The sequence below is a fragment of the Porcisia hertigi genome, chromosome 32 (assembly GCF_017918235.1).
Source record: "Porcisia hertigi strain C119 chromosome 32, whole genome shotgun sequence".
Lineage (NCBI taxonomy): Eukaryota > Euglenozoa > Kinetoplastea > Trypanosomatida > Trypanosomatidae > Porcisia > Porcisia hertigi.
Genome location: NC_090591.1, coordinates 53718 through 80639, shown reverse-complemented (window position 1 = coordinate 80639; position 26922 = coordinate 53718). Strand labels below are relative to the sequence as shown.

Here is a 26922-nt window from a genome sequence, read left to right as displayed (position 1 = left end):
ACTTTCTGAAGCCCCACAGGGGTGTGGAGCAGGTGCTCACGTTGCTGCTTCCACCGTTACGCGCTCTCATCTACGGCCCGCGAGCGCCAGAGTTTTGGCGTAGAATGCTGTTTCGTTACCCCGCATGGCACGGGATACCCTATTTTCAACTCTCGGCATCTCTGTCTCCTACCGCCTCTCGTTATTTCTGTGATTCTGTATTACGGCGCACTGGCTGTTCACTGAAAAGTGACACCGTCTTGATAGCACGTGCAGGTGAAGTAGCAGTGCTTGTTCGATAGCTCACGAAGTCACCTACCACTCCCTCAGTGACACCGGTGAAAGAAACGGGAGCTCACTGCGTTTTTGGTTGAGTTTCCGAGAGTCCTCCCCCTCCTTCCACTATACTCGTGGCTGTCTCTGCCCCGCTTCCAACCCCTAAATTCCCACAGCTCTTGCCAACGGCAATGGTGCGTCGCAGCGAGGCGACGAAGGGAGACCGGAAGGGCGGTCGCAAGGGCAAGGGGCCCGCACGTGGTAGCCGCGATGATGAGGAGTGGCAGCAGCCTGGAAAACTAATGCTGCATAATCCACTGATCCCCCCCGAGCTGGATGAGGATATTGATGACGACCTTGCTTTCAACAGTGAGGATGAGCGCCTGTACGGGGATTTCTTTCCTGAGAAATCAGCCCCCAAAGCCAAGTTGTCCAAGAAAAAATCGTCGGTCCTCTCATCACGCGGCTCAGCCTTGGACGATGACGACGAGTTCTTCGAGGATGGCCTCTCTGTGGCGGGCAAGTCTGAGAGACTCAATCCCAGGCGCAAGGCTGCAGGAAAGAAAAGCAGCGGTGGCGCAGCGGCCAAGGATGAGAATGATCTTGACAAACACCACGAAGACAGCCAAAGCAGCGGTGGTGATGACTACATTGATCTCAGTGACATGCTTGACATGAGCATGAAAGCGGAGAAGAAAAAGAAACAAGTGAGGGAGAAGAAGGCAACGCGAATGACGGAGACGGGAAGAAAAGTAGCCAAGAAGCGTCGAGCGTCGCAGCTGACCGATGAGCCGGAGTCCGTGTTCGGCCTCGCAGACCCCTCAGCAAGTGGTGGTGCTTCTTCGTACACAGGTGCTATAAAGCGGATCATGCAGCAGAAGGAGGCCTCCACAGACGACCACGTGAAGGCGGTGAAGGACCGCATCAAGAAGTCACACCAGAGCAAACACAATCTTGTGGCAGTGGACGCGGACGACATAACGAAGGATCGTCTCACACGAAAGGAGGTGCGCGCCATTGTCGATGAGGGGATGGAGCGCTATAAGCCCATACTGAAGGAGCTCGACTCCGCTAAGCACATCCAGTTTCCCATGCATCTCCCAGACAGCACCCCCGTTGCTTCATCTGTTGGAGGGATTGTAGCCGCTGCTGATGCGCAATTCCGGTCCGACCGGGCGGTGACACCGGCTCTGTCCAACTCCTCCGCGTATCGTTTCGGCAGTAAGATGGATGAACTGCTGTCCAGGGCAGGTCTTTCGCGTCGCCAGGTCAGCGAAGGCGCCGATACAGTGAACTCCATCGGTAACTACGTCAAGTTCGATAACGAGGGCGCTGCTGCAGCGCAGTGCCACGGAGTAACGGATGGCGAGGCACCGACCCCTGGGTACATGGCAAAGCTGAAAGCAATGCTGGCGTACGAGAACAGCCGCCGCAAGCGTCTCAACCGGATCAAGAGTAAGACGTACCGGCGGATTCTTCGCAAGGAGAAGGATCGGGAGAAGGAACGCCGACAAAAGGCGTTTGAGCTCCTCCACCCTGAACTGGCTCGCCAGAAACTGACGGAGCGCCTTCTCAAAGCCCGCGTGGAGGAGCGTGTCACGCAGAAGCACAAGAACACGAGCACATGGGTGAAGCACGCGAAGCGATTTGCGCAGTTCGATGAGAAAACCAAAGATGCCATCGACGACCAGCATGCGACACACCAGCGGCTCATGCAGAAAATGGAGCAGGATGCCGGTGAGGAGAATTACGAGCGGTACATGGTAGGTGATAGAGAGAGTGAGGCCTCTAGCGAGGAGGATCGGGCCGTGGACGCGTTGATCGAAAAGGTCAGCGCGTCTGGTGGGGCACCGTTGAGCCGGAAAGACGTCAAGAGCATTTTGTGGAGCAGCGTCGACGCAGCTGAGGAGAGCGAGAACGTTGCACCGGGGGCGAGGACAACCCCCTTATCCAAGGCCCGTGCAGAGCTGCGGGAAATGAAGTTCATGAAGAATGCCCGTGAACGAGAGGAGAAGGACTACGAGGACCAGCTGGAGGCTCTGCGGCGCGATATTGAGGCACACCAGCGTGAGGAGCGCGCTTTCAGCGATACAGAGGAGGAAGCGGAGGCTACAAAGACACCTTCTGGGAGCGCAGCTCTGCCGTCTGCCACTGTCGGTACCGGACGCCTTGCGTTCAAGAAAGGCAAGAAGTCTGATTGTGTGGAGCAAGTGCAGCTGCGGAGGCAAGGTGGTATTTGCGTCGAAGACAGTAATGGCGGCACCAATTTCCTCGGTGACGACTTGGAAGACGCGGAGCTCGACTCGGCTTGCACTGTCGTGTCTACGGAGGGGAGCAGAAAGCCGCCATCGTCGGCAGCCAACGTCGGCAACGGGGTGTCGAAGGCACAAAGTCTATCGATGGACGTTCCAAGGGGGTCGCCGCTGTCAGGAAAACTGGCTTCCGAGTTTGCTGGCGCCCGCAAGGATGCTCAGCTGGGTGTTAGTTTGCCAACAAAGAAATCGACCTCTACTAGGGTCACTATCTTGCCCCGGAAGCGCGCGCGTGCCGATGAAGACACACCCGCAGAGGGGGTGGACCCCCCAACCAGCACACCAAAGGCCTCGACGGACCTCTCTGAGGAAGACCTGCGTCTTCACCAGGAGTATCTTATCTCCCGCGCCTTTGCGCAGGACGACGTGGATGAGGACTTTGTCAAAGAAAAGGAGTCGCAAGTGGAGACTATCATGCGTCCGGAGGACAAGAACCAGAGTCTTCCCGGCTGGGGCGAGTGGGGCGGCGATGACCCAAAGCTCAACAAGCGACACCAGGAGGTTGTCGAGCATCAGACAACACAGCGGCAGATCGAGAAGTCTTTTCTCATCAAGAGCCGCGCCGATTCTGCATTGGAGCACGTCATCATCAACCACGACGGCGTCGAACTGGTGCCGGATCGCATGACGCTTCACATGGTTCCCCGGCCTTTCTCCAATCCACAAGAGTTTGCTCGCTCTATGCGGCAGCCCATGGGACCTGAATGGACATCGGCCCTCTCGTTCAAAGAGGGTGTGCAGCCACGGGTGGAAGTGCGTCAGGGACAGTCGCTCCTCCCTCTTGACCTCTCTCTCCGCAAGCCCAAGACGAAGACGAAGCGTAGAAAGACCGAGGCGAGCCACGCCCGCGCCCCCTAGTTGCGTCTCCGTTGAATCCCCGCCCGTCTTTTTCACCCTTTCCTTCTTCTGTTGTGTTTGTTTCGTCCGCACACAGTCTCGCATACACGGGCCGATGACCAGGTTCAGAAAGCTGTATGTCTACTGAGCGATGAAGTGTGGTTGGAGGTCCTTGCCGCTGCGGGGGGGGGAGGGGGGGGGAGAGGGGAGAGGCACGACGATGAAAACAGGCACACAGCAGTGGCGCGACGTCGTTGTTGCTGCTTTCATGTTGGCATCTTTTTTTTTTAATTGTCCGTGCGCTTGACAATTAGCCCTGATGATGAGTTGTCGCCTCGACGGCATTTTTACCCCTGAGCTGGGTTTTGGCTCCTTTTATTTTTGGTACTCCCTCCATTCCTGCTTTTGAGTCCGTTTTTGTGGATGTCTGGATGGGCACTAATCGTATAACTGCATAAACGCAGGGCATGGTGTTCATTGTTAAGTTTCCAAGCTCATTGGCGTTGTTCGTGACCGTTTTCTTCTTTCATCTGTAATGGCGTGACATACGTTGAGTGAACCATCGCACACAAACCCACACGGCATACTAGGCGTCGCCTCTTTGCCATGCTCCAGCTCGCTTGTCTTGCTTCCACACACCCACCCACACACACTCAGAGAGAGAGACCTGTCTGAACCACTCTGTACGTGGATTCAGAGTGTAGCTCACCCTCAGTTGCTATTGAGACGTCATGGGTTTGGCCCCCCACCTCTCCCCTCTTCTGGGGTGGTCAAAGTGTAGAGGCGAAAAAAAACTCTGAAGGAAGGGAGGGAGGGGAATACACAATCCAATACGAGAACCTCCGGTGCCGATGTGTTTCCGCCCCTCTCGCCATTTCTCTTTCTTCACGGTACGCTTCTCCCCTCCCCCCCTTCGCTTATCACTGGCTCTTTTGCGTCACCGCACTGTTGAACTGGCATATTCTTTTTTTTCTCACCGCATCCTCTCCCCTCCCGGTTCTCGGCGCACCGTACGTACTAACACAGGCCGTCGCACTCGACCAGCTCACTTGCGCTCTTCAGTTTCTCTTGTCGTACGGTAGACGCGCCCTTCATTCTCTTTTCTGACGACTCCCCCCCCCTTCTTCATTATAGCCTGTTGGAGCTCGTGTGTGGGTTCCGTCCACAGCATCAGTTGTCTTTAGCCGTTGGTGTTGCTGTGTATCTGTCGTGCCCGGTGTGGGTGGTTTTTTTTTCCGTATATTATCTGCCTCCCCACACCCCCTCTCCCAAATGAACGCGGTGGGGTGTGACATAGCATCAATGCTGGGGGTTCTCAGCACCTCAGCAGAGGCAGCCACATGCCCGCTAGCGGGTTTTGCACGCGACATTCGTACTCTAGTGTCTGCTAGTCCGACAGAGGACCTCGGAAACGTCCTTGCGCAGCGCTCCGCAGAGTTGGCGAGGGAGGAGGAAAAACTGAACGCGTCGAAGGCGATGATCTCGCTCACGTATGATAAGCTGCGTGCAGAGTTGACTCGCGTCGAGGCACAAATGCGGACACACGAGCGCCGTTTGCATGAGCTATCGCAGCAAAAAAAGCTTTGTAAAGTCGCCCTCAATCTTTATTTGGCAGGCGAGGTACCTATTCTTGTAGACGCTGATGGCATGACCACACTCCCTGCTTCATCGAGCGCGCGGGATATGATGAAGCGTGGCGCCGAGGAGGAATGCGAGGAACAACCAAACAAGGTACCACCGGAACCGGCACCTATGAAGAACTCTCCTACCTCCCGCTCTTCCAGGCCAACGAAGACTCTCGGGGATGATGACAAGGGAGCACCCAAGAATGGAGCGTCAACGTCCTCGCCCCGCACTGGGCCCATAGCGCTCACGTCGGATGGTCTTCTCGCGCTACTCCGCCTGCCAGATGTCAAAGAGAACGTACTGCTGAACGCTATCGAGGGCTACACGCAGCAGCACCTCGAAAAGAATAGCAGCTGGATGGCGACGCAGAGCTATCCTGACATCTTAGCCGTTATGACGGCTGTATTGGCTCACCTCAGCGAGCCACGGCCTCCAGTTCAGCTTGCGGAGCTGCGGTTGCTGGGATATGCGCTGCAATCTTCCCCTGTCCCCTGCCAAGTCAGCAGTAACAACAATCTCTTCACGGTGTTGAATACTCTCATCCGGGAAGGTCACGCAGTTCCCATCCTCACAAACCTGCTTAACAGCGTGAACGACGACGTGAAGTGCGAGGTATTGGAGTGCCTGGCACCGCTCGTCTGTGAGACGCACGCCCTCATCAACGCTGTTAATCCAAACACGCTGAGCGCCTTTGCACGCAAGGAGTTTCTGGCTTCCAAAGGGTTGGAGCCGCTGGTGAACATTGTTGTTGTGAGCACCTCAGAGGCCGTCCTGGAGCGGGCGCTGATTTTTCTCTGGGGGCTTCTTACCAAGGACGAAAAAGTGGAGCAAGGATCCAGTGGGGAGTTATCGATTCGGTCGAGGGTGCGTGAGCTGGGTGGGCTTCGAGCCGTACTTGACCTCTTGTACACGGACTCCCTCCCTATATTAGAAAACGTTTCGATGATGATAGGATACATAACACGTGAGGATGCCTCCAAAAAAGAAATACGCGAGATTGGTGGTCTGGAGAAAATCACGGCGACACTGCGGCATCCTTCCGACTCAATCAAGACAAAAATGGCCGCTGCGGTGTGGAACTGCGCGTCAAACGCCGATAACCGCAAGCACCTGCGTGAGCTTGGTGCCATCCCAGCGCTGCTGGAGCTGCTTCGCAATCCAAACACAGCGGCCATGGACACGAACACATACGAGTTCGTGCGAGAAAACGCAGCAGGGGCGCTGTGGAACCTCAGCGTCGAATCAGAGAACAAAACGCAGATAATCGAGTATGGGGGCGTGTCAGTCTTGGTGAAGGTGATGTCCACGTCGAACAGCGTTGCGGTGGTGGAGAACGCGTCTGGTACGCTGTGGAACTGCTCTGCGACGGCAGAGGCGCGCCCCATTATCCGCAAGGCTGGTGGCATACCCGTACTTCTTTCTCTCCTAAACCACTGCAAACCGATGAAATCGTCGGAGACTACCGCTGTCCGGTCGATTTTGCAGCTCAGCGAGAAGATCATCGACAATGTCGCTGGCACGTTGCGCAACTGCGCTATCAATGACCAAAACAAACCCGTCATTCGCGACTGCGGTGGTGTCGAGCTCCTCGTGGCCAAGCTGAAGGAAGCCTATCTTAGCTCAGCCAGCGGAGACAGTGCCGTAAAGACCCCCGCACCGCTTTCTTCCTCTACGATCGATAAAATAGCCTCCACCCTCTGGATTCTATCTGCGTCTCCTGAGATCAAGCACACGGTGCGGTACGCCGGTGGTGTTGAGACGTTCACCACTGTTCTCGAGATGTCATCGCCCAGCATCGCTGGCAGCAGCAAGGCGGCCAGGGAAAGTGCGAGTTTGTTCGCATCGTTCCGCATGCCGGCCACCACGAGAAGGATGAGTATCGAGAGCTTCCAGGCGGCGTACAGTGTGTCAGCCATCAGGAAGCTGCCGTTCGCGACGCCGGCTTTGTCGGTTCCAATGAACGTGAAGGAAAAGTTGATGGGCGTGTTGCGCAACTGCAGCACTGTTGCAGAAAACAGACCGGCCATGATTCAGGCCGGCTGTATCCGGTGTTTTGTGGCCCTCGTACTGGACTGTTACACGTCCCTGACGGTTTTTCAAGCGAACAACACTGCCCACAAGAGCAGCCACTTCCAGAAGCCGTCGATGCAGCTGAAAGAGACTGTGGCGACGGCGATGTGGCACCTCTCACGAGATGACAAAGACACACCACGTCTTCAAGGAGGACTGGAGCTCTTGTGCATGTTCCTTTTCACCTCGCAGCAGCCCTCCGTAGTACTTGAGCAGGCGGCCGGCGCCCTCTCATCGCTGACTGTGAACAACAACGAGAACCGAGACGCCATCCGCACCCATGGGGGCCTTTCTGCCCTCATCCAGCTCGTCGCCGAGAAGGCTGGCGCCGACTATCCCCAAGACAATGTGGGTACCCAAGGGGGGAAAACGGATGTCTCATCACACACATGTGCGGTTCTCAACGTTCTCCTCACAATTCGAAACTGCACCGTCAACAACGACGAAAATGTACGTGTGTGCTGTGAAGCGGTAAATGACAAAGACAGTGCCTTCGGGTCTGCCCTGCTGCACATCATAGAGCGTGGATCAGAGGATTGCGCTAAGGAGGCGACCTTGATTGTGAAGAACATCTGTTCGATACCTGCTACTGCCCACTATTTTCTCCAGAACAGGGGCGTTGCGCTCGTAACATCGCTGTCGGAGCGGGCATCATCTGATTCGGTTCGCCGTGCAGCGGCGTCGTTGCTGCAACTTCTCTCTAAAGCGGGGAGGAGATAAGGAGAGGCGGGTGCGTCCCAGGTGGGGGAGGGGATGGAAGGATTGGGTGGGGAGGGGGGGGGGAGGGCCGCTCCAGCGTGTGGATTCTCTCTTTTTATTGAGACCGTTTGTGTACTTTGGCGCACTCTTTTATCATAGACTGCACACCTAAGCAACTCTTTTTTTCGGTGGTGATGGAACCGTTTATTGTGATCATCATTCCTTTTTTTTTTCGAGATATTTATCTTTATGTATAAATATATATTATATTTGAATGGGCCCCAACGCGTGTGCAACTCAGGATGCAGGTGAGCACTCGGCTACAGTTGAAGGATTGCGTGTGCCGCAGGTGGGCCGCTAGGGTGGAGGATAGTCACAGGCGTGCTGGTGTGGCGCGAGCCGACCGCACTGTTGAAGCTTTTTAGTTCGGGATGCCTGTTTCACGTTGCCAATGCCATGTCATTCTGTATTCTGAGCCGATGACTTTTGCCATGCAACCGTTCGTCTCAGGAAAGTGTGACGAGGTAAAAGCGCGTGGCTTCACGCTCAAAGCATGGTTTTCAAGGAATTGAAGGGTTGGCACAACTCTCTCATCTGCAGGCTTTGAAGTGCTCGGTGTGCGCACCTTAGCTCCTGCTTGCATGCGTGTACGTGTGTGGGCCACAAGGTCAACATGTTGGGTCGTGTAGCCTCTTGTATTTCCCTTTACTTTTCTTTGACTGAAGGTACACAGTTTTTTTTTTCACTTATGCCCTCCCCCCCTTACCTCCCCCTTCACACCTACATGCGCCCACACACATAGGCATTCACGTATATACATGCATGCCTCAACAACACAAAAAAGGGATGGTGCACACCACTTCGCTGTGTGCCGATACACACACGGTCGCCTTTGGCCCCCGTGTCCTGCGATTGAGGTGAGATGATGAATTGAAGAGATTAGGAAAGGAGGAGGGGGGAGAGTGATATTGGCGATTTTACGTATGACTGCTTTTGGTTCCTGGAGCAAAAAAGTGTATTTTTGGATTTTCTCACTGGTGCTGCGAGACAGGAGCGCCTTTCCTAGAGCGGAAGAAGACAGGGCTGTGCTTTGACTACGAGACGTGCGTTGCCGGCTTTCCGTGGCGTAGCGCTACGTTCATATGAAGTATTGTTTGCTTTTCCCGTCTTCTTCACCTTGTCCTTTTTTTTTGTACTGCCTTTGGTTGTCTGACCAATCTACCTCGCGGACCTCTCTCTTTTTCATTGCCTTACGCGCGCAAGTCGGTGGTGCAAGTTCCCCGACTCTTGCGTGTATTAAAGCGGGAAAAGAAACCGAGCCGTTCACAACAAAGCGCATCACCAGTGCCAGACTAGAGGTGAAGTGTTGTAGGCGTTTCATCAGGATCCACGCGCCTGTGTCACCACCTGCGCTTCACTCCCACCAACCACCCATCCACCAATACATACACACACACACACACACACACACACACACACACACATACACACACAGGTGCCCGCGACGCGATCTCATTGGAGTAGTGTTCCAGTTAGTCGCCCCTCTTCACACTATAGTGTGCTACAGAGCATTTTGTTTCGAAAGAGAGCTGAATGCAGGCAGCAACGATGCGCGATCTCTCCGGCAGGGCGCCGCTGTTTGTGTATCTCCAAGGTGGAGAACGGGAGCGCCTGCCATCAGGAGAGTACATTCGTGTGGTGGTGCAAAGCAATGAAGCGGACAGGAGAGCTGTACGCCACGATTTCGCATTGCACAACCGCGGCGCGCGGCTTTGCCGCCTGCTCGACTCTCTCCTAGACTCAGTCGATGTAGACTTGAGACGTATGCCAGACCCCATCCAGGGGTCGATACCACCTGTCGTACTGCCGCATGCAACGCGCGAGGGCTGTGAGTGTGTGTTTCACTACCTGGGCCTCATCCAAACGCGTGTCCCCACTCTCATCAGCAAACCGCTCCGCGCGCCGCTGGAGGAGCTGGTGCACGAATGGGAGATGAAGTATCTATTGGAAGAATGCTTCCCCACAGGTGTAGCGGCCGAAGCGAATTCATCGGAAGCTCTGTGCAGAACGCTGTCCAAGATAGGCCCACAGTCGATGGACCGTATCTTGGAGGTCGCGATGATTGCCGACTTTCTTCTTATTGAGCCGCTGCGTGACTTGACGTGTGCCCTGCTAGCGTCGCTCGCCCTCACCGCGGGATCTGAGAAAGAGCTGTTGCGCCTTTGCGGCCTCGACCGAGCCTTGACGGAGGAAGAGCTGGAACCGCTGTACACTCAGCTTCCTTTTCTACGCCCTGAGGATGAACTTGCATAGCGCGAGCCTTCTTGTTTTCCTCAGTACCTGGCAACGGAGTTCCGTGTGGATATGCACGTGTAGCCGGTGTTGTATACGTCATTCTAGCGCATTGCGCAACGTGTTCTCCACGGTGACTGTAGTATTTCTCTATATGCCTCCTTTTCCCCGTCGCAACATTGCCACCTTTGATAGGGGGCTCCCCACCCACCTTCAAAGCGGGCTATTCCGGGAAGCCAGTGCGCGCTCTGTGGAGAAGACCAAACAGCTCCCCCCCCTCCCCCCAATGCAATGCAATGCAATGCGCGGAACCGTTTCTGCGAGTAACAGGGTCCCGTCTCCAGCACCTATATGCCATCGTGAGCCCAGAGCAATGTATCGCATCGGGTGGCGGCGGTCCAGTCCTAGAGAGCGCTGTGTCGCACCACGCGGCTGCAGCGCGCACATGCGTGTCATTCATACGGTGGGCAGGGCGCCAGCGTGACGTGCGTGCATCTCACCCAGCCCCCCGCTGCGCCACCTGGTTGAGGAAGAGCCTGGGCCCCTCCGAGGGGTGAACTGTGTGTCTCTCGGCTGGCTCGATTGGGGGGGGGGCAAGCTTAGCGGCGACCTGCAAGGGGCGGGGGCGTGGGGCGATGAGTAGCGCTCGACACACCGAGGCCAGTGCTCGCTCAACGGAGTCGGCGTTTGGTCTATCCCGCACCCGCCGCTGCCTCGCACTGCGCGACGGGACTGTGGGCCTCCTGTGTAGAGCGCGATGCTTGGGTCGGTTGTTGTAGGGCAAAACGGGAGGAGTGGTGAACAGAATGGAGAAAAACAGCTTGCTTTTTCATATTCATAGTGATTGGGACCGCCATTCAAAGCGACACCGATGCATCTACACAGTAAAACACCCGGACATGCACACGTACGCACATTGTAAAACGATAGGGAGGTAGAATTTCGGCCCTCATGTCTCCGTAGCACCACTGGCAAGCCCGTGAGGACCAGGTCCGAGTGGCGCTTTGCTTACGCAGCGTGTATGCACATCCTCTCGCGTGATGTACCGGGCTCTTCAAATTTTCATCACACTTGCGTCGCTGCGGGACACCTTTCATCTACGCCATAAGCTCCTCTTTTCTTTTATCGCGCTTGCCTCCACTCGTATTCTCGTTTCTCTCCCTGCCTTTCTCTTCTCCCTCTTGCACCTCTCGCGCCTCTTGAGCGCGGATGCACTCGCTCCCCATTTTGTGCAACCTCGTTGATCCTTTTTTCAACAGCCACACATCAACACCTTTGATGTGCTCTATTTTTGCGCCGGCTTCATTTGATTTATTTTTCTGCAGCGTGCGGCGCTTCGCGTGCGGTTCTCTCTCGAGTCCTGGCAAGCTGTTTTCTTTTGTCTGTCGTATTGACCCCCCCTTCCCCCTCCCCCCCTCCCCCCAAAGCACGGATTGCCGCTACTAGTCGCGGTCGTCTCATATTGTTTCCCTTCTCACACAAATTGCTCTTGGTCCCCTAGCGTTCGTGTGTGTGGGTGTCTGTCTGCCTGCTGCACGATAGATGCTGTGAAACATTCTTTGCTCGCTTTCCTTTTGCGTCGCTTAGAGTTCTTGTTACGACGGTTGCTGTTCTTCTTGCATAGTCCTGAGTTTTTGTTCCTGCATTTCTCTCCCCTTCCCGATTTTTGGCTCTTTCCCGTAATTGTCCTGTACGCCTCTCGAGGCGGGCACTCTGTCACCTCCGTTTTCTTCGCTTCTTTGGGAGTTTTCTCCCCCCACCTTCTCCCTCCCCTCCTTCTCTCCCCCTCCGCTTTCTACTCCCAGTCCCACAATCACTACCCGATCTTTTTGGGGGGTTTTCAGGTCTTCTCAGTTGAGCTGTTCCCCCCCCCCCCTTTTCTTTTCATTGCTCTCTTCATATGTATGTGCACCACAAACGAGGAATAAAAGAAACGAAAAAATTGTGGCATTCGCCAACCCTTTTTTTTTCATTGTGTGTTCGCTTCTCTACCATTTTCATTTTGCACTAGGTGTTCTCCGCATTGGGGATTGTTGTGGTGAAGGCACACTCGCTGATTCCCCTTCATTTTCCTGTGGACAGGCAGAGTTGCCTTTGTGTTCTCTGCACGTGCCGCCTCTTTTGGAAGTGTCACAGCCGAGGTCGATTCTTGCCAGTCTTTCGCTGTCATCCCGCTGTAAATCAGGAAGACCGGTGTTCACAGACGAGGCGGTGGGCGCAACTCTTGAAAGGGGCATACCCCACATACACTTGCTCGATAAAAAGTGCGGTCACCGCACACAGAGGGTGGTTTGAGCGGACCGATAACCCTGCTGGCCCCCACCCTCCCTTTTCTTTGCCGCATTTTCTCACTCCATCGACAGTCTTGTGTGTCTCTCTCTTTCCCCCCAGCGCTTTCACGCTCTGAGGAGCTTCTTTCGGTTCTTTTATTTTTTTAATTAGTGTTTCTGTTTGTCGTTGAGACACCATTACTTTTCTCGCGTGTCCTCGTCGGTGACCGCAGGCCTCGTGAGCTAGTGGTGGTGATAGTTTTTAGAGAGATCGCATCCGCACCGTGCACGAGAGGTGATGCACAGTGGTGGCGGTGCGTTTCTTCAGTCATCGCAGCCGCGATGGGATGGCTCGCCCGTTAGCCCCGCTGACGACGGGGATGATTACATGGGGAGTAGCACGTCCACGGCTGGGCCGCCACCCGAATCGAACGCCATGACGGGGCGCTTTCCTCGACCGCAGTGGCTCCTGGCGACCGGGCAATCCTGTGCAAGCGATGAGCGATCGTCTCCGAATTCGATCAGTACCCACACACCGAGGGGGAATCATACAGAGAGCTACCGACCGGGTCTCGATGACAGCACCACATACAGCGCGAACCTGCGTGACTCGCCAAGTCGGACTATGAGCAACACCAGCGTGTCTGTGTCTCACATGGGCAGCAGCCACCCTCAGGAATGGGGTCGCTCCTTCCGCCTCTTCAACTCCGGTCGCTTCTCCACCAGCATCTCCGGTTCACGCCAGCGTGACAGCAGCACCAGCCGGCTGTATCGCAGCACCTTTCTCCATGGCCGGCACGGTCGTGGCAGCAGCATTGGGCCAGAGTCGGAAAGGCCGCTTCTCTGGAGCTCGGTGATGCACCAACCACAGAACAGTTTTTTTGGCACCTGTGGTGGTCTGCATGGACGCTACTCCTTGTGGCCTCCTGACGTAAATGCTAGCGGTGTGCTGACGATGACGTCCCTCTACCCCCCGTTGAACTCGTCTGCTGCAGTCTCAATAGCGAGTCCAGTAATGGGCTCTGCCCGTTTCCTCGGGACGGGCATCTCGCCGCGTGGACTGACAGACGGGCACGCTGTTCACCGTGTCGTCGCGTCGTGTGCAATGGGTTCTGTGTTGTGTCCCCTTTCGACTGCTCAAAACGAACTTCCTTTAACGATGAATGCCCTCCGCACGCATATCGCGCTCCGCGGCAAGACGATTATTGCGGGCGATCCCGCGCACCCGCTGGACATTCGCAAGGGTCCCCTGATCGGCGCCGGCGGTTTCGCAAAAGTCTACGCCGGCGTCGATACGGTGCGTGGCGAGCTCGTCGCTATCAAGGAAATCGATATATCCGGCGTAGACGACGTGAAAGCGCTCGACGCAATCGGGGAAGAGTTCGCGCTCCTCAGATCGTTACACCACCCCAATATTGTCAGCTACTCACTTTTTGAGCACAGTAAGTCGCAACAGGTCTGCCGCATTGCAATGGAGCTACTTGCCGGTGACTCCACTCTTCATCTGCTGCAGAAGTTCGGACCACTAACGGAGGCGGTACTACGCATCGTGGCGCGGAGTGTCCTGCGCGCCATTCGCTTCATCCACAAGGAGGGCATTTTCCATCGCGACATCAAACCAGCAAATATCCTCGTTAGTCATCGAGGGGAGGTGAAACTGTGTGATTTCGGCTGTAGTAAGCGCGTGTCAGAGCTGAACAAAGCAGCTAGCTGCATAATTGGAACCCCAGTCTACATGGCCCCCGAGTTCATCAAAGGCGAGGGGAATCACAAGGCGGATATTTGGTCGGTGGGATGCGCACTTTTCGAATTGAGCACGGGACTGCTCCCATGGTATCACTCTGGTGTCAAGGACAATATCCCTCTCATGTTCTACCTTACAACGACGTCGGAGTCTCCCATGGTCCTGCCTTCACCAGACGCCAAGAATGAGTTCTCCGCAGAGTTCCTCAACTTTATGGATCTGTGTTTCACGCGCAACGTGGCAAGCCGCCCTGAGGCGGATGATTTGCTCAAGCATCCATGGATCACGGGGTCGAAGCTCGCGTCGGTACCAACCCCGCCCAACGCTTTTTTTTCTCTTCACCAGGATCACGCCACTGCCCTTCGCGCCTTCAGTTCGCCTGGGAAGTCGTCAACGTTCTCCAGCCCGCAAGACTCGGCGGCGGAGCGTGACGATACGAGCTTGAACGGCAGCGAGGGCATGCAGAAATCCGTGTCCACGACCCCGACTCTCAATTCAGCGGAGGAGGAGGTGGCGTGTCAGCAGGAATTGGAAACTGTGGCGGCGGCGACGGCGCTCGACCTATGCTCCTTGCTTGTATGCTCACGCGAGATTCCTCCTCGGGCTAACCAAGAAACTGTGGTAGGGGATGTGGGCACGGCGACCGGAGAATCCAGCCCGTCGCTCACGCGCACTTTTTCGATCGGTTCCCCCGCCCTCAGTCATCGCGGCGGCGGTGGCGGTTTCAGCACAAGTGTGGCCGAGTGTCCGTCCCCGGTGTATACGCCGGAGCATTCCATGGTGCATGACAACTTCTACTACAGCCAAGTACCCCTCGGGGCTTCGGCTGGCAACTTCGTCTTGCCGCTCGGACTAGACCTAGATGGGGGACCTCCACAGCAACAGTACTTGCGCATCAACGAAGAGGGCAACCTTGATCTAGTGCACCTCCCTGGTGACGAGATTGAAGACTCAGCGCCTGGAAGGTCTGCCTTTGGCGACAGTATCTATGGTTCCCTCCACGCTGGGCGCGTAGTGTCCCCGGCACGTAACAGTTCGTTCAACAGAGGCACCCCCAGCCCACGCGTTGCTGGTGGGCCAATCGCCTTGGGGTTGGCCGAGGGCCCCTTCTCCCCGCTTCTTAGCGCCAGTGGCGTTTTCTCTCGCGGCGAATCGCTGTCGCGCGGGGTGACGTCGCAACCGCCAACCCCAACAGTGATTCCCACCCCACCGCTGCAATGCCGAGCTGGTCCACCACCAGTAGTTACAAATCAACCGCCAAGTCACAGCGGCTCCACGCACGCGTTGAACTTTTCACCAACGTCCGCGTACAAGGCAGAAAGCGACCACGACGCTGCGACGCCTCACTCCCCGCGGTCTATGTCGTCCACTTCTACGGCGCACGGTGGGGCTTTCCGCAGACTTCCGGAAAAGCTGAGGGCGCACGCTGATGGAAGGCTGCACATGTCCTTCTCCGTCAGCACGGCTCCAGGATGTCCCGTGAACGTGGAGCTGAACGTCGATGTGGCTGATGTACAGTGCAAGGTTGTGGACAACCAACCTAACTTTGTGGTCGCCTTCACCGATGACGTGCGCGCCCAAATCGCAAACAAGATAAAGGAGGTGGCTGAGCAGTCTTCATCGGGCCTGGGCCCCCAGGCCCCCGTCAATCATGCTTCACCCGCTAGCTTGCCAGGCGAGACGGAGGCACGCGGCTCGCTGTCTGGTAGCGGTGGTCACTTTTACCATTCGCCGTTATTCTCGTCTGCGTCGCGTACCACACCGCGCCACCTCTCCCGGATATCCACGGGCAGCGCGCAGCGTCTGTTGAGCGTACCACGCGAGAGGCTAACCAGTTCTTGGTCTCACTCTGGTGAAGAGGGATCGGAGATGGGCTCTCAAAGGTCGTCACCGGCGGCAACGGCCCAAACTAGAAACCTCAACAAATAGCACTTTCTCCATGTGATACAATCCTGCTAGTACAACTGCTCCGCAGAGGAAGACGCGCCATTTTGGCACGGAGATTAATAGAAGCCTGCTTCCCCACCCCCACTTGTGTGTTTCTCCGTGTAGCCCGTAAACGCTTCACTTTGATTAGAGGCGAAGAAGGGATGATGGCACACGTTAAGCATTCAGTGTCACCCCTAGTTGTGAGAGCGACCGCAACAAATCCACGGCGTGCCTGTTTTTGATTGGTCCCCTCTCCGTGGGTACGTGCACGCCCTTTGACGAATTTGTATTGGTGACACAGTTGCACATGTCTTCTTCCGCGCTTTTTTTCCCCCCTCCGTATCAAGACAACAAGACTCAAGAACAGGTGCAGAGACACGCGGGGACAGGCATGCGCAAATTTGCGCCTCCCTTCTTATTGTGTCTATTGTGCCTCACAGTTTTTTTTTTTGGCTACGCTTGGCTTTGGAGGTCGCTGTCTTTGGATCCCGATATATCCCTTCCCCCCAAAAGAATTTGCTCTGTTTCTCTCCTTATGCTGCCTCACGTTGTGATTTCGTATGTCTGTCTATTCGCCAACATTGCAGCGTTTCCACCCACTCTCAACGTCATGCCTAGGTGGTGCGATGGCACCTCGCCTGCGGAGAGTGGGAGGAGCGGCATTGCCTCCCTGCTGAAGTTCCGCGATGCCTACTAAGCGTTGTTTTTCAGCACGCCCTTTTCAGCATCACATTTTCTTTCCATGGGTGCTTCACTGTTTTGTACTGCTGCTTTGACGCAGGAATGTGGAGGTGATGGGTCGATGCTGAGGTCTGGTATGATAATCACTCGGCTATGCTCTATGAAGCTACAGGGGCCATGGGGGCCAGAGGGAAAACAAGGTGGTAAAAACAGTTCCTCACGCTGGCGGGTTTCCCTACTGCGCGCCGCTGGTCACAGACTCACTTGGGAGCTTAGCTCTGTCGGATCCGTGCAGGGCGAGTACGTGCGCAATGGGCAGAGCCCTCACGATGTGCTCTGCATGCAGGTACGCGCCACTCGTTTCCCCTGACGTTGCAGATTGAAACCAGGAGTCCTTTTTTTGTGTGTTCAACGTTTCCGTTTTGCCCTACAACAACCGACCCAAGCATCGCGCTCTACACAGGAGGCCCACAGTCCCGTCGCGCAGTGCGAGGCAGCGGCGGGTGCGGGATAGACCAAACGCCGACTCCGTTGAGCGAGCACTGGCCTCGGTGTGTCGAGCGCTACTCATCGCCCCACGCCCCCGCCCCTTGCAGGTCGCCGCCCAGCTGCCCCCCCCCCCCCCAATCGAGCCAGCCGAGAGACACACAGTTCACCCCTCGGAGGGGCCCAGGCTCTTCCTCAACCAAGTGGCACAGCGGGGGGCTGGGTGAGATGCACGCACGTCACGCTGGCGCCCTGCCCACCGTATGGATGGCACGCATGTGCGCGCTGCAGCCGCGTGGTGCGACACAGCGCTCTCTAGGACTGGACCGCCGCCACCCGATGCGATACATTGCTCTGGGCTCACGATGGCATATAGGTGTTGGAGACGGGACCCTGTTACTCGCAGAAACGGTTCCGCGCATTGCATTGCATTGGGGGGAGGGGGGGGGCTGTTTGGTCTTCTCCACAGAGCGCGCACTGGCTTCCCGGAATAGCCCGCGTTAAAGGGCCAATTGTCATGCGGTTAGATTCCATGTGAACGGGGCAACAGCGCAGATGAACTAGTAGCTGTGTCCTGTGCACATCACACAGAGAGTAGATTTGCGGCGCTCTACATGTGTGCTATGGCTTCTCTGTACTTCTTGTTTGTCTTTTTGCGCTCTTTCAGCTGTGTATGTATTTTACTGGTCCCACTCACAAGAGGCGCGAGGACACGTCCCGGGCTCCTGTGGTGGGGTTGTTGCATTCCGTCACCCATTAAATTTCGCTCCCCTCTCCTCCCCATATATTTGACGTGCAGTTATTGAATGGAATCACTTGTAGCTGGCGCGTGCGCTGGGTTGTTTGTGGATCTAAGTCTCTACCCCATCGACACGATAAAAACGCGTATCCAGTCTAAAGAAGGTTTTTTGGCTTCTGGCGGCTTCAAGAATGTCCACAGGGGCTTAAGTGCTATGGCCGTGGGCTCCGTGCCTGGCGGAGCTGCGTTTTTCTTTGGCTATGACACGGCGAAGCGATCGTTTTTGTCACTCGCAACGCTCGATTGCGCCGCGAGCGGCATCGATAGTGCTTCTGCACCCATGACACCGAGTGTCATGGCGTGCCAAGCAGCTGCAGCCATGTGCGGTGAGTCGTTTGCCTGTTGCATTCGTGTGCCGGTGGAGATGGTGAAGCAGCAGATGCAGGCCGGGCATTACTCAACCATCACATCCGCGTTGCGCGGGGTCACCAACAGTACAGCAATGCCGGTTGTAGTACCTGGGGACGCTGCTGCGGGGCGTTCACCACCGCCAATTCGTTTATCTGGTCTCCATCATCTTTTTCGCGGCATGCCTATCATGTTGATGCGTGAGCTGCCCTTCTCCGTAATTCAGATGACGCTGTACGAATTTCTGAAGACAAAAATGCATTCGTCCAAGGACCCCCCCTTCGCTTCCATCAGTCTTGCCTTCTGTGGTGCGTTCAGTGGCGGGTGCGCCGCCTTCCTCACGACCCCGCTGGACGTTCTAAAGACCCGGATCATGTTGTTCCGGCGCACGCATGAGCAACAGAAAGTGAGCATAAAATATGTTTTGGATGACCTGATGCGTGAACCGGCGCGCCCCGGTGACAGGTTTGGCTACGCGCAGCGTTTCTTCCGCGGCGCTTCTACGCGGGTTGCATGGATTTCTCTCGGCGGAAGTATATTTTTTGGTACCTACGAGTTCGTGAAGGCCAACTTTCAAAACGCGCAGAGGCTCTAACAGGTTACCACGGCCCAGTTCCAGGGTCAGACTGGCTTACCATTGGTGGTTCTCAACAAATGTCTAATTCCTGCCCAATCTGCCTTTTTACCCCCCGGCTGCCCTCTTTGTAGGGAGAGGAGGCCGTTGTGCGGAGGCAGAGTGGACTCCCGGGGCGTTGGGTGAGGGGGTCGAGGAAACATGTGGGGAGAGGGAGATCTGCAGCGTGACAGAGGAAACTGTATCTGCTTTGGCAACACTGAACCTTGTCTCTCTTCGCTCTCCTCTGCAATATTTTTTTGCGGGTTCTGCGACAGACAGCGTCCATAACCCCCCAGCTTCCACTGCTCCCCCCCCCCCCCCAGCTCAGAGAAGCCCTCCACCCGGTGCAGCAACCCTTGAAGGGCCTGATAACCCTTTCTGATCCCTCCCTCCGAAGTATTCGCGTATTCCTCTTCTCGCGACGCAAATAATAAAAAAAGAACCGTGCCATTCGAAGGGTGGGGTGGGGCGGGGTGGGGGATCGGCATACCTAAACCAGGACTGCGCGACTCAACTAGCGTTTCTATCGCTGTGTTGAGTGTGCCTCTGTCAACCAGTTACAATAAGCGAAATATCACAAACGCCACTCTGGCCACGTCATAAATCAGGTGCATCCCTTTAGCGTCGGTGTCGCGCAATGTGAACTTCATGATGCAGCGTTCTGGTGCGTCACCGACACATTGATCTCATCAGAACGCGATCTGAAAACACTCTTTTTCTACACCTATCGTGGCTATACGCACCCCACGAAAAAAAAGATCCCATACCCTGGAAGTGTGAGGTGTGTGTGTGTGTGTGGGGGGGGGGGGCTTTCTGCGTTAGCCTTCCGTGTGATTTTTCTACTTCATTTTCGATTGTAGAGATGTGCGCCCGCACTGATGAGCCCAGCCACGCGCTCTGCACTTCTCTCTCTTATCCCTCTCTTGCGCTGTGTATTCCACACAACTTTTCTTTGCGACTGGCTAGCACGTCACCTCTTCTTTTTTTTCCTTCACATTGAATTGCAAACTTTACCACCGCAACCATACTATTCGATAAAAATTAAAAAGGAGAGCAGGGGAGGCAACGCAGAGAAAGATAAGAGATCAAGTAAAGGCGGCACTGGCTTGATCATTGTGCAGTGTGTCTGTGTGTGTCTGTGTGTGTGTGTGTGTGTGGATGTGGGTGTGCGCGCGGAATTGTGTGGCGCCTCTGTTGCTTGAAGCAAATCAACCATCGAACGGACACCGACAGAAAACAGAGAGGAGCCACATCTAAGCGCACCATAAACAAAAAGACGGCAAGAGAAAGGCAAGCGTGCCTTTTTTTCTTCTACTGGGCATTTTTGTGCAAAACACTGGCTGTGCGCACGGAGCTAAACGCGGCAGGGTCAACAAAGCCCAAGGAGGGTAAACCGAGAATTTCTTCTACACGCACATTCTCTCTCTTCCCGTTCTTCTGTGAGGTGGTAGCTCAAGGGAGTCTCTGAGTCGTTTGATTTGAAGGAAGTGGCGCAGCGCGTTTTAACGGAGGAGTTACTCGCCACTTCTCTCTCTCCACCCCTTCTCGGGCTCGGCAACAGACTCGTATTCTTTGGCGCTTCTCTTCTCGGTCTTTCCAGATCCCCCTCCCTCCCTTCCCTTTCCTCTCCCTCTCCCTCTCCCCTCTCCTTTATCCCTCCTCTCCCCGCAATAACTTTTTTCTTGTCTTTTGGTTTATTGTTATCAGCATATATATATATATATATATATATTGTTCGAGTCCGTGTTTGTGTGTGTGTACGTGTGCATGTGGAAGGGGGAAGGGTAGAACAAGTACATCACGCGTGTGCGCGCGTGTTGAGGAGTACTGGCGATTGAGCCTTCCGTGCGCCGACGTTATAAATCAGAGTTTTCTTGGTTGTGAGGATGCAGAATGACCGACGGCCCACCTCGGTTCTTCACTAAGCCAGAGGAGTATGTAGGCGTTGATAAGCCCCGGCGGACGCTTTTTTTAGACATGGACGAGACTCTTGTTCACTGTTACTTCGAGAAACCAACCTTTTTTATCGATACGAACGAAAACTTCTTTCAATTCACACTAGAGGACGATCCCAATGTAACCTACTACGCGTTCAAGCGACCTGGACTGAGTGAATTCCTCCACCAGTGCGCAGAGCACTACGATATGCGTATTTTCACCGCCGGGGAGGACCTGTACGCACGGACGTTGCTTCGGTGGCTGCTGCCTGATAATCTCATCGATGAGTCTCGGTGGTACACTCGCGACGCATGTGTAGGTGACGGCTATGGACGCTTAATAAAGAATCTGGGTATGATAGACGGTTATGAATTTGAGGAGCGTACCGCCTTAATATTGGATGACTCGGCACCCGATAATGTGTATCCGCGTCAGAATGCGCTTGCGATTCCCCGCTTCGCACCGCAAATGGGTCGTTCAGACGAAGAGAACTACGAACGAATGCAGGCGGATAGAGCCTTGGAAATGTTTGGCAGAATGCTATGCGGTGATCATTTCACCCGATGCGACGATGTTCGTGTTCCTATAGCACATTTCTATGCATTAATACGAACTTACACTCGAAACAGCACTGCTCGGTGAGATCCCATGGCACCGGCACCACTCACCCTTTCGATGTGTCATTTGTCATGATTACTGTTATCGCAGAGTGCAAAGGCTCTATGTATATACAAGGATAGTTTTTGGCGTTTGTATTGTGGTTATCCTGTGTGTGGGTGTGTACCCGCGAGGGGTCGTACTCCAAACTCTCCGTTGTAGCTTTTCGTTTTATCCTTCTTGGTGCAGAACTCCACTGTACACGCCAGTAGCATCAACGAGTGACTGGCGGTGGTGGCTTCGTAGAAGCCACCCTCATGCGCAAGCACACCCATGCAGGCATCTTTCACTACGCGCGCAAAGGCGTAAATCTGCACGGCCCTGTGCGTGTGTGTGTGTGTGTGTGTGTGTGTGAGGGGGCGGGGGGAGGGGGCGATGCTCCACAGAGGGTAAACATTCCACAGGGCTAAATCAGACTGAATGCAAATCTTTTCTCTTCCCTTTTCGGCGAATTTCTTGTTTGGCGAGTGTGCGGTGCGTTTCAGTGTGCAGTGATCACTACAGTTTGTTGTTTTCCCAGGCTCGCCGTTTATCTTGTTTCTACCCCCCCCTCCCGCACACACACTCCCATTTCATTCTCTCTGTGTGATTCCTTTTGCAACTTCTCTGAGTTTTCGACCTCCCCCCCCCCCTCAACGCATACTCTAACTTCTTTGCCCGTGTGCGTCTTTTTTTGTTGTTGTTCCGTCTTGAGCAGTGAGGAAAAGAACAAAAAAAACGAGTGGAAAAAGAGGCGAAAAAAAGAAAAAAACCGGAATATCGCTTTTATTTATGCGCCGAAAAGTGCGACCACACGTACACACACAACACAGAACGGAAAAGAAAGTGCGAAGCGATTCAGCATCAACTGCATAGAGAAGTACATAGATGGGTGGAGGAGGTGTAAAAGGAGGATTTAACAACGCCCTGTTACCATTGGCGTCACGGGGGCAGCATTGCTTCGTGCGGTTCTCCTATATCCGGTCCAGTTTGCTCGACACGTGGACTCTTCGTGCGGTGGGTCCCTCATATCTTGACCTTAATGTTCTCGTTCATTGGCTCACCTTTGCACTCGGCGATGAGCTTCATGTGCGAGAGAAGGGCTCTGTGAGAGGAAGCGGGATTACCAAGAGGGAGTATAGTGTGACCGAATCCACCCCCCCCCTTCCCCCCATGGTCTCTGAGGGCCGTTTTTTTCTTCCTTCTCCCTCTCTCCATCTTTCTTGTATGTACGCCTCTTCTCTTCTCTCCCCCTTTTTTTGCTCGCCTCGACGTCTGCACGCCCGTCTAGTCTGTGGATCCTCCCCTGGTACTCTTTGTTCCTGCCTCTTCATGATATGTTCGCTCACCATGAATTATCGAAGGCGTCTTGTTCTTTTGACTCAAGTATGGGTAAAGCAGATCTCGTGACCCCACGAATACCAAGACAAAGCTCAGCGCGTTAAGCAGCATCTCACAGCCCCCTCCCTCTCCCCCGACACTTTGCATGCAGCAATGCTTTTTTTTATGTTGTGATTTTGCGTCTCTAACTGTTCTGCTGATGTGACCACTCCTTTCTTCCCCCTTTCCCGTCCCGCAGAGAAGCCGAGCGTGCGTGCCCGTGTTTGTCGCAGTGGTGATTTGTCGTCGTCTCCACGCTCAGCCCCCCCATTCCCACATGCCAGGAAGGGGAGGGGTAGAGAAAGCGCCACACCAGCAACAGCGAAGGCATGTGAATAGCCACCACAATTTTCATGTTGCTGAGGAGACACTGAAAAACACGACCACCTCAGGTGTATTCACTACATCCTTCTGTGCAAAACACAGGCTGCCCCGAAAACTGAGGCATCCAGGAAATGTCTTCACCGATGAGAGGGCGACTGCAGGCTTGTAAAACACCTTAATCACCTTCTTTCTTACTGGCTAGACGCGTCCGGCCGCTTTATCGTCAACCTTGATAATGCTCAACGCAAAAAAAAGGAAGTTTAGTTTTCAGAAAAAAATGCGCAGCAGTAAAGCGCTCGGATCATCATGGGCTCATTCAAGTGACCATGTAGTGCATTAATACGGCCTTGGAAAAAGGCCTGCGTGCTGGACCTCGAGTTCAATTTGGAGGAAGGGCCCTCGGTTCTCAAGGAGTTAGTTCCCTAATGGACAGGTTAGGGATATAAATGAGCAAAAGAATCTGCAGTATATATTGTTCTGCTGGACATTAATCATCTGATCCCATAGTCTGGGCCATTGACCCTGCTGCAATTGTTGTTTTATTGGTTTGCTTGGGGTGTGAGTATTGGGTGTACTGGTAAAGTTGTGCGTGTGACCGTGTGGGCCCGCGTCGAGAAGTACGTGTTTTCTTCCTTTTCCCCCTCGACTGTGTTACCGGTGCAGCGCGTGTTGCAGACCAGCCGAGTCAGGTCCCACTATGGAGGGGTGGGGGACAGGAAACTCTCAAGAGAGCGAACATAGCTGACAACGTCTCTTCATCAGGTGCTCCCCTTCTCTCAGTTCAAATTTTGGTTCCACACCTGCTGCTATCGATTCTATCAGCAATACAAGAGGGCTCTTGATCAGTGGATTCATGCTCGTCCGAAAAGACTCTTTCTTCGCGAAAGAAAAGGCGGATACTACATGTAGGTCCACCCCTGAGATTAGCGCTCGCTGTAAAGGCTCCTCTAAAAACGAATCGCTTTCTTTCTTTCACTGCATCTTCAACTGAATTCCTTTAATTTCCCAAAACCCAATTCAAAAACGTTTTTTTTTGCAAATACTCTTTTGTTTGGTTTTGCGTTTCACGAGGGTCTGCATCCATTCGAGAGGCCCCCCCCAACAAACACACACACACACACACACACACACAGATTCAAAACACTCAGGGTACCTTTTCGGAAACCGTAGCCTGCTCGTTACGTTGCAACTCAGTCGCTTTCTGATCTCCGTCACACATCTGCTGCCGTGGCGGGCGAAAAAACGAGTGAGCGTGTATGTCGTCTGTGTCGGCGTGGTCCTCTTGCGCTTCTGACTTCTCTCTATTAGTTATTTTAGGTTGAGTCGCCTCTGAGACGTCCTAGAGAATTTTCACGCACTGCGGCGACCGTCACGTTCGAGCCATAAGCCATTACACGATAATCACTACGTTCGTCTCTGCGTACAAAAATTCTGTCAAACGAAATGGGTCCTACTTCCGATACCATCGGCGTGCGGACAAAGCACGACCGTGAAGAGGAGGAGCACGTCACGAGGCTGATGGAGCGGATTATGCAGGAAAACCGGAATCCGTTTCAGACATTCGTGAACCCGATCCTAGACCAGGCCTCTAGTCTTTACAGTACTTACCTCTACTCGTCCGGGGTAATGTTTCTCATGCTCGCATTTTGGGGACTGTACCCATCGTTTGTACGGTTCCGTCACGCGCACCTTCTCCGCTATCGTCAGAGGCAGATCTCCATTCGCCGTGGCCTCTTTGGGACTGAGCACTTGCCAAAGTGGAACAAGAAGTACCTCCAACGTATCGTGGTTCCACCGATCCCTACACCTGAGCTGAGAGCTGTTGGTCCTGCGACCCCTTCTTTTCTTCAGACCGCATCTTCTTGGCCCTCGGATGCCACTAGCAGCGTTTCACTTGTCCCAACAGCGGATGCTGGCGGCTTGGTTCGACCTGCAAGCGACAGCTGTGCACCCTTCGCCGTCATGGAGTTGACCGCAACCCGCACGTCACGCGCGAGTTTTGGCACCGGAGACGCGGAGAATAGCGAGCGTGCGCTCATCCGTGAGCTGTACAGGATTAATCGCGACTTTTTCGGATCAAAGTCACATCTTTTTGGGCGCCCCATACAGGAGGCTGACGCGAGCGCTGACCTCCAGACACGCCTGAAGGGTGCTGTGGCCGCTGCTAAGGCAGTAATAGTCCTTAAAGAGGATCACCGCACTGTTCGAAGTATCCCCAAGGGGTGGGAGGTGTGGTGGGTCTCAGAGCCTGAAGCGCGACGTCGCAAGTTCTGCAAGTTCTGGCTTTGCGGCCTGGCGTGTGCGCGCGCCTTCCAAGATCTGATGGACATGCCGGATATGCCAGACTTCATTAACTGACTCTCTTATTCACAGAGCTTCTCCCTTCCTCCCCTCCTCTCTGTCATAATCACCTCGATTCAGTGCAGCAGTTTCGTGTGCGTGTGCGTGTGCGTGTATGTCTGTCAACAAGGGTCCTTGGGAGGCGAGAAGGACAACATCCGTGATGGAACGCAAAATGCGTATCACGGAAAAGTATGAGTGCTGACGCTGCATACTTTCAGCCCCCCCTTCCCCGTCCGGTGAAGCAAGCGTCGCCGAAAAGCAACCGCACGAGTGCGTTACCCCCCCCCCCCCCATTCCTTTGCGCCTTTACACTTTAACAACCACGGACTCGTGCCCGCATACGGAGAAGAGGCTGTGTAGCATTCGGCAAACAAATGGGCGACGCTGCGGGGGTTTTACCTCTGCACTGGCGCTAAAGTTAGCCGTCGCACCTTCGGATGTGACAGGATAGCTTTTCTTAGAAAAGGATAAGGGGTGTGGGACGTACCCATATCACAAGATGATGTGAGGTCTTCAAGATAGGGAATTCTTTTAAGCGCCCTCTCAAAGATTTCCACTATAACGCACCGCTTTCCTGTACAACATTTCATGTGTGTACAGAAGGAAAGAAGAAAACACTCATCGATTTTTTTGCCCTGTCACTGCCCTCGGATCTGCGCATGCGATGTCTTGCTGATTACCTTCCTTTATCTCTTCTACCATCCACTCTGTTCTCCCTTCCCCCCCCCCCCTCCCTCCCCCCCCCAATGCAATGCAATGCAATGCGCGGAACCGTTTCTGCGAGTAACAGGGTCCCGTCTCCAGCACCTATATGCCATCGTGAGCCCAGAGCAATGTATCGTATCGGGTGGCGGCAGTCCAGTCCTAGAGAGCGCTGTGTCGCACCACGCGGCTGCAGCGCGCACATGCGTGCCATCCATACGGTGGGCAGGGCGCCAGCGTGACGTGCGTGCATCTCACCCAGCCCCCCGCTGTGCCACTTGGTTGAGGAAGAGCCTGGGCCCCTCCGAGGGGTGAACTGTGTGTCTCTCGGCTGGCTCGATTGGGGAGGGGGGGGGCAGCTGTGCGGCGACCTGCAAGGGGCGGGGGCGTGGGGCGATGAGTAGCGCTCGACACACCGAGGCCAGTGCTCGCTCAACGGAGTCGGCGTTTGGTCTATCCCGCACCCGCCGCTGCCTCGCACTGCGCGACGGGACTGTGGGCCTCCTGTGTAGAGCGCGACGCTTGGGTCGGTTGTTCTATGCTAGAGTGTTCAGTAGTAAACAGCAGGTGTACCCGACCAGCTGTGGTTGCGGGTCCGCGGCCTCTCCGCGAAGAAAACATGAAAAAGGGCCAGT

At 54.8% G+C, this 26922-nt stretch overlaps 7 protein-coding genes across 7 annotated transcripts; all 7 read left to right on the top strand.

Annotated features, from left to right (window-relative positions):
- Nucleotides 1-446: 446 nt before the first annotated feature.
- On the top strand, nucleotides 447-3425 carry JKF63_02371 (uncharacterized protein; the record flags this gene model as incomplete). The annotated part of the gene is made up of 1 exon (XM_067898399.1): nucleotides 447-3425. The coding sequence occupies one exon, from the start codon at nucleotides 447-449 to the stop codon at nucleotides 3423-3425; it is 2979 nt and encodes a 992-aa protein (XP_067754556.1).
- A 1251-nt stretch (nucleotides 3426-4676) lies between these two features.
- On the top strand, nucleotides 4677-7820 carry JKF63_02370 (uncharacterized protein; the record flags this gene model as incomplete). The annotated part of the gene is made up of 1 exon (XM_067898398.1): nucleotides 4677-7820. The coding sequence occupies one exon, from the start codon at nucleotides 4677-4679 to the stop codon at nucleotides 7818-7820; it is 3144 nt and encodes a 1047-aa protein (XP_067754555.1).
- A 1572-nt stretch (nucleotides 7821-9392) lies between these two features.
- On the top strand, nucleotides 9393-10112 carry JKF63_02369 (uncharacterized protein; the record flags this gene model as incomplete). The annotated part of the gene is made up of 1 exon (XM_067898397.1): nucleotides 9393-10112. The coding sequence occupies one exon, from the start codon at nucleotides 9393-9395 to the stop codon at nucleotides 10110-10112; it is 720 nt and encodes a 239-aa protein (XP_067754554.1).
- Nucleotides 10113-12659: 2547 nt separating this feature from the next.
- On the top strand, nucleotides 12660-16034 carry JKF63_02368 (uncharacterized protein; the record flags this gene model as incomplete). Its single annotated transcript, XM_067898396.1, has 1 exon — nucleotides 12660-16034. The coding sequence occupies one exon, from the start codon at nucleotides 12660-12662 to the stop codon at nucleotides 16032-16034; it is 3375 nt and encodes a 1124-aa protein (XP_067754553.1).
- A 1973-nt stretch (nucleotides 16035-18007) lies between these two features.
- On the top strand, nucleotides 18008-18943 carry JKF63_02367 (uncharacterized protein; the record flags this gene model as incomplete). Its single annotated transcript, XM_067898395.1, has 1 exon — nucleotides 18008-18943. One exon carries the CDS (start codon nucleotides 18008-18010, stop codon nucleotides 18941-18943), a length of 936 nt encoding a protein of 311 aa, XP_067754552.1.
- A 1914-nt stretch (nucleotides 18944-20857) lies between these two features.
- Nucleotides 20858-21544, top strand: JKF63_02366 (uncharacterized protein; the record flags this gene model as incomplete). The annotated part of the gene is made up of 1 exon (XM_067898394.1): nucleotides 20858-21544. One exon carries the CDS (start codon nucleotides 20858-20860, stop codon nucleotides 21542-21544), a length of 687 nt encoding a protein of 228 aa, XP_067754551.1.
- A 3141-nt stretch (nucleotides 21545-24685) lies between these two features.
- JKF63_02365 (uncharacterized protein) lies at nucleotides 24686-25600 on the top strand (the record flags this gene model as incomplete). The annotated part of the gene is made up of 1 exon (XM_067898393.1): nucleotides 24686-25600. One exon carries the CDS (start codon nucleotides 24686-24688, stop codon nucleotides 25598-25600), a length of 915 nt encoding a protein of 304 aa, XP_067754550.1.
- Between the last annotated feature and the right edge of the window lie 1322 nt (nucleotides 25601-26922).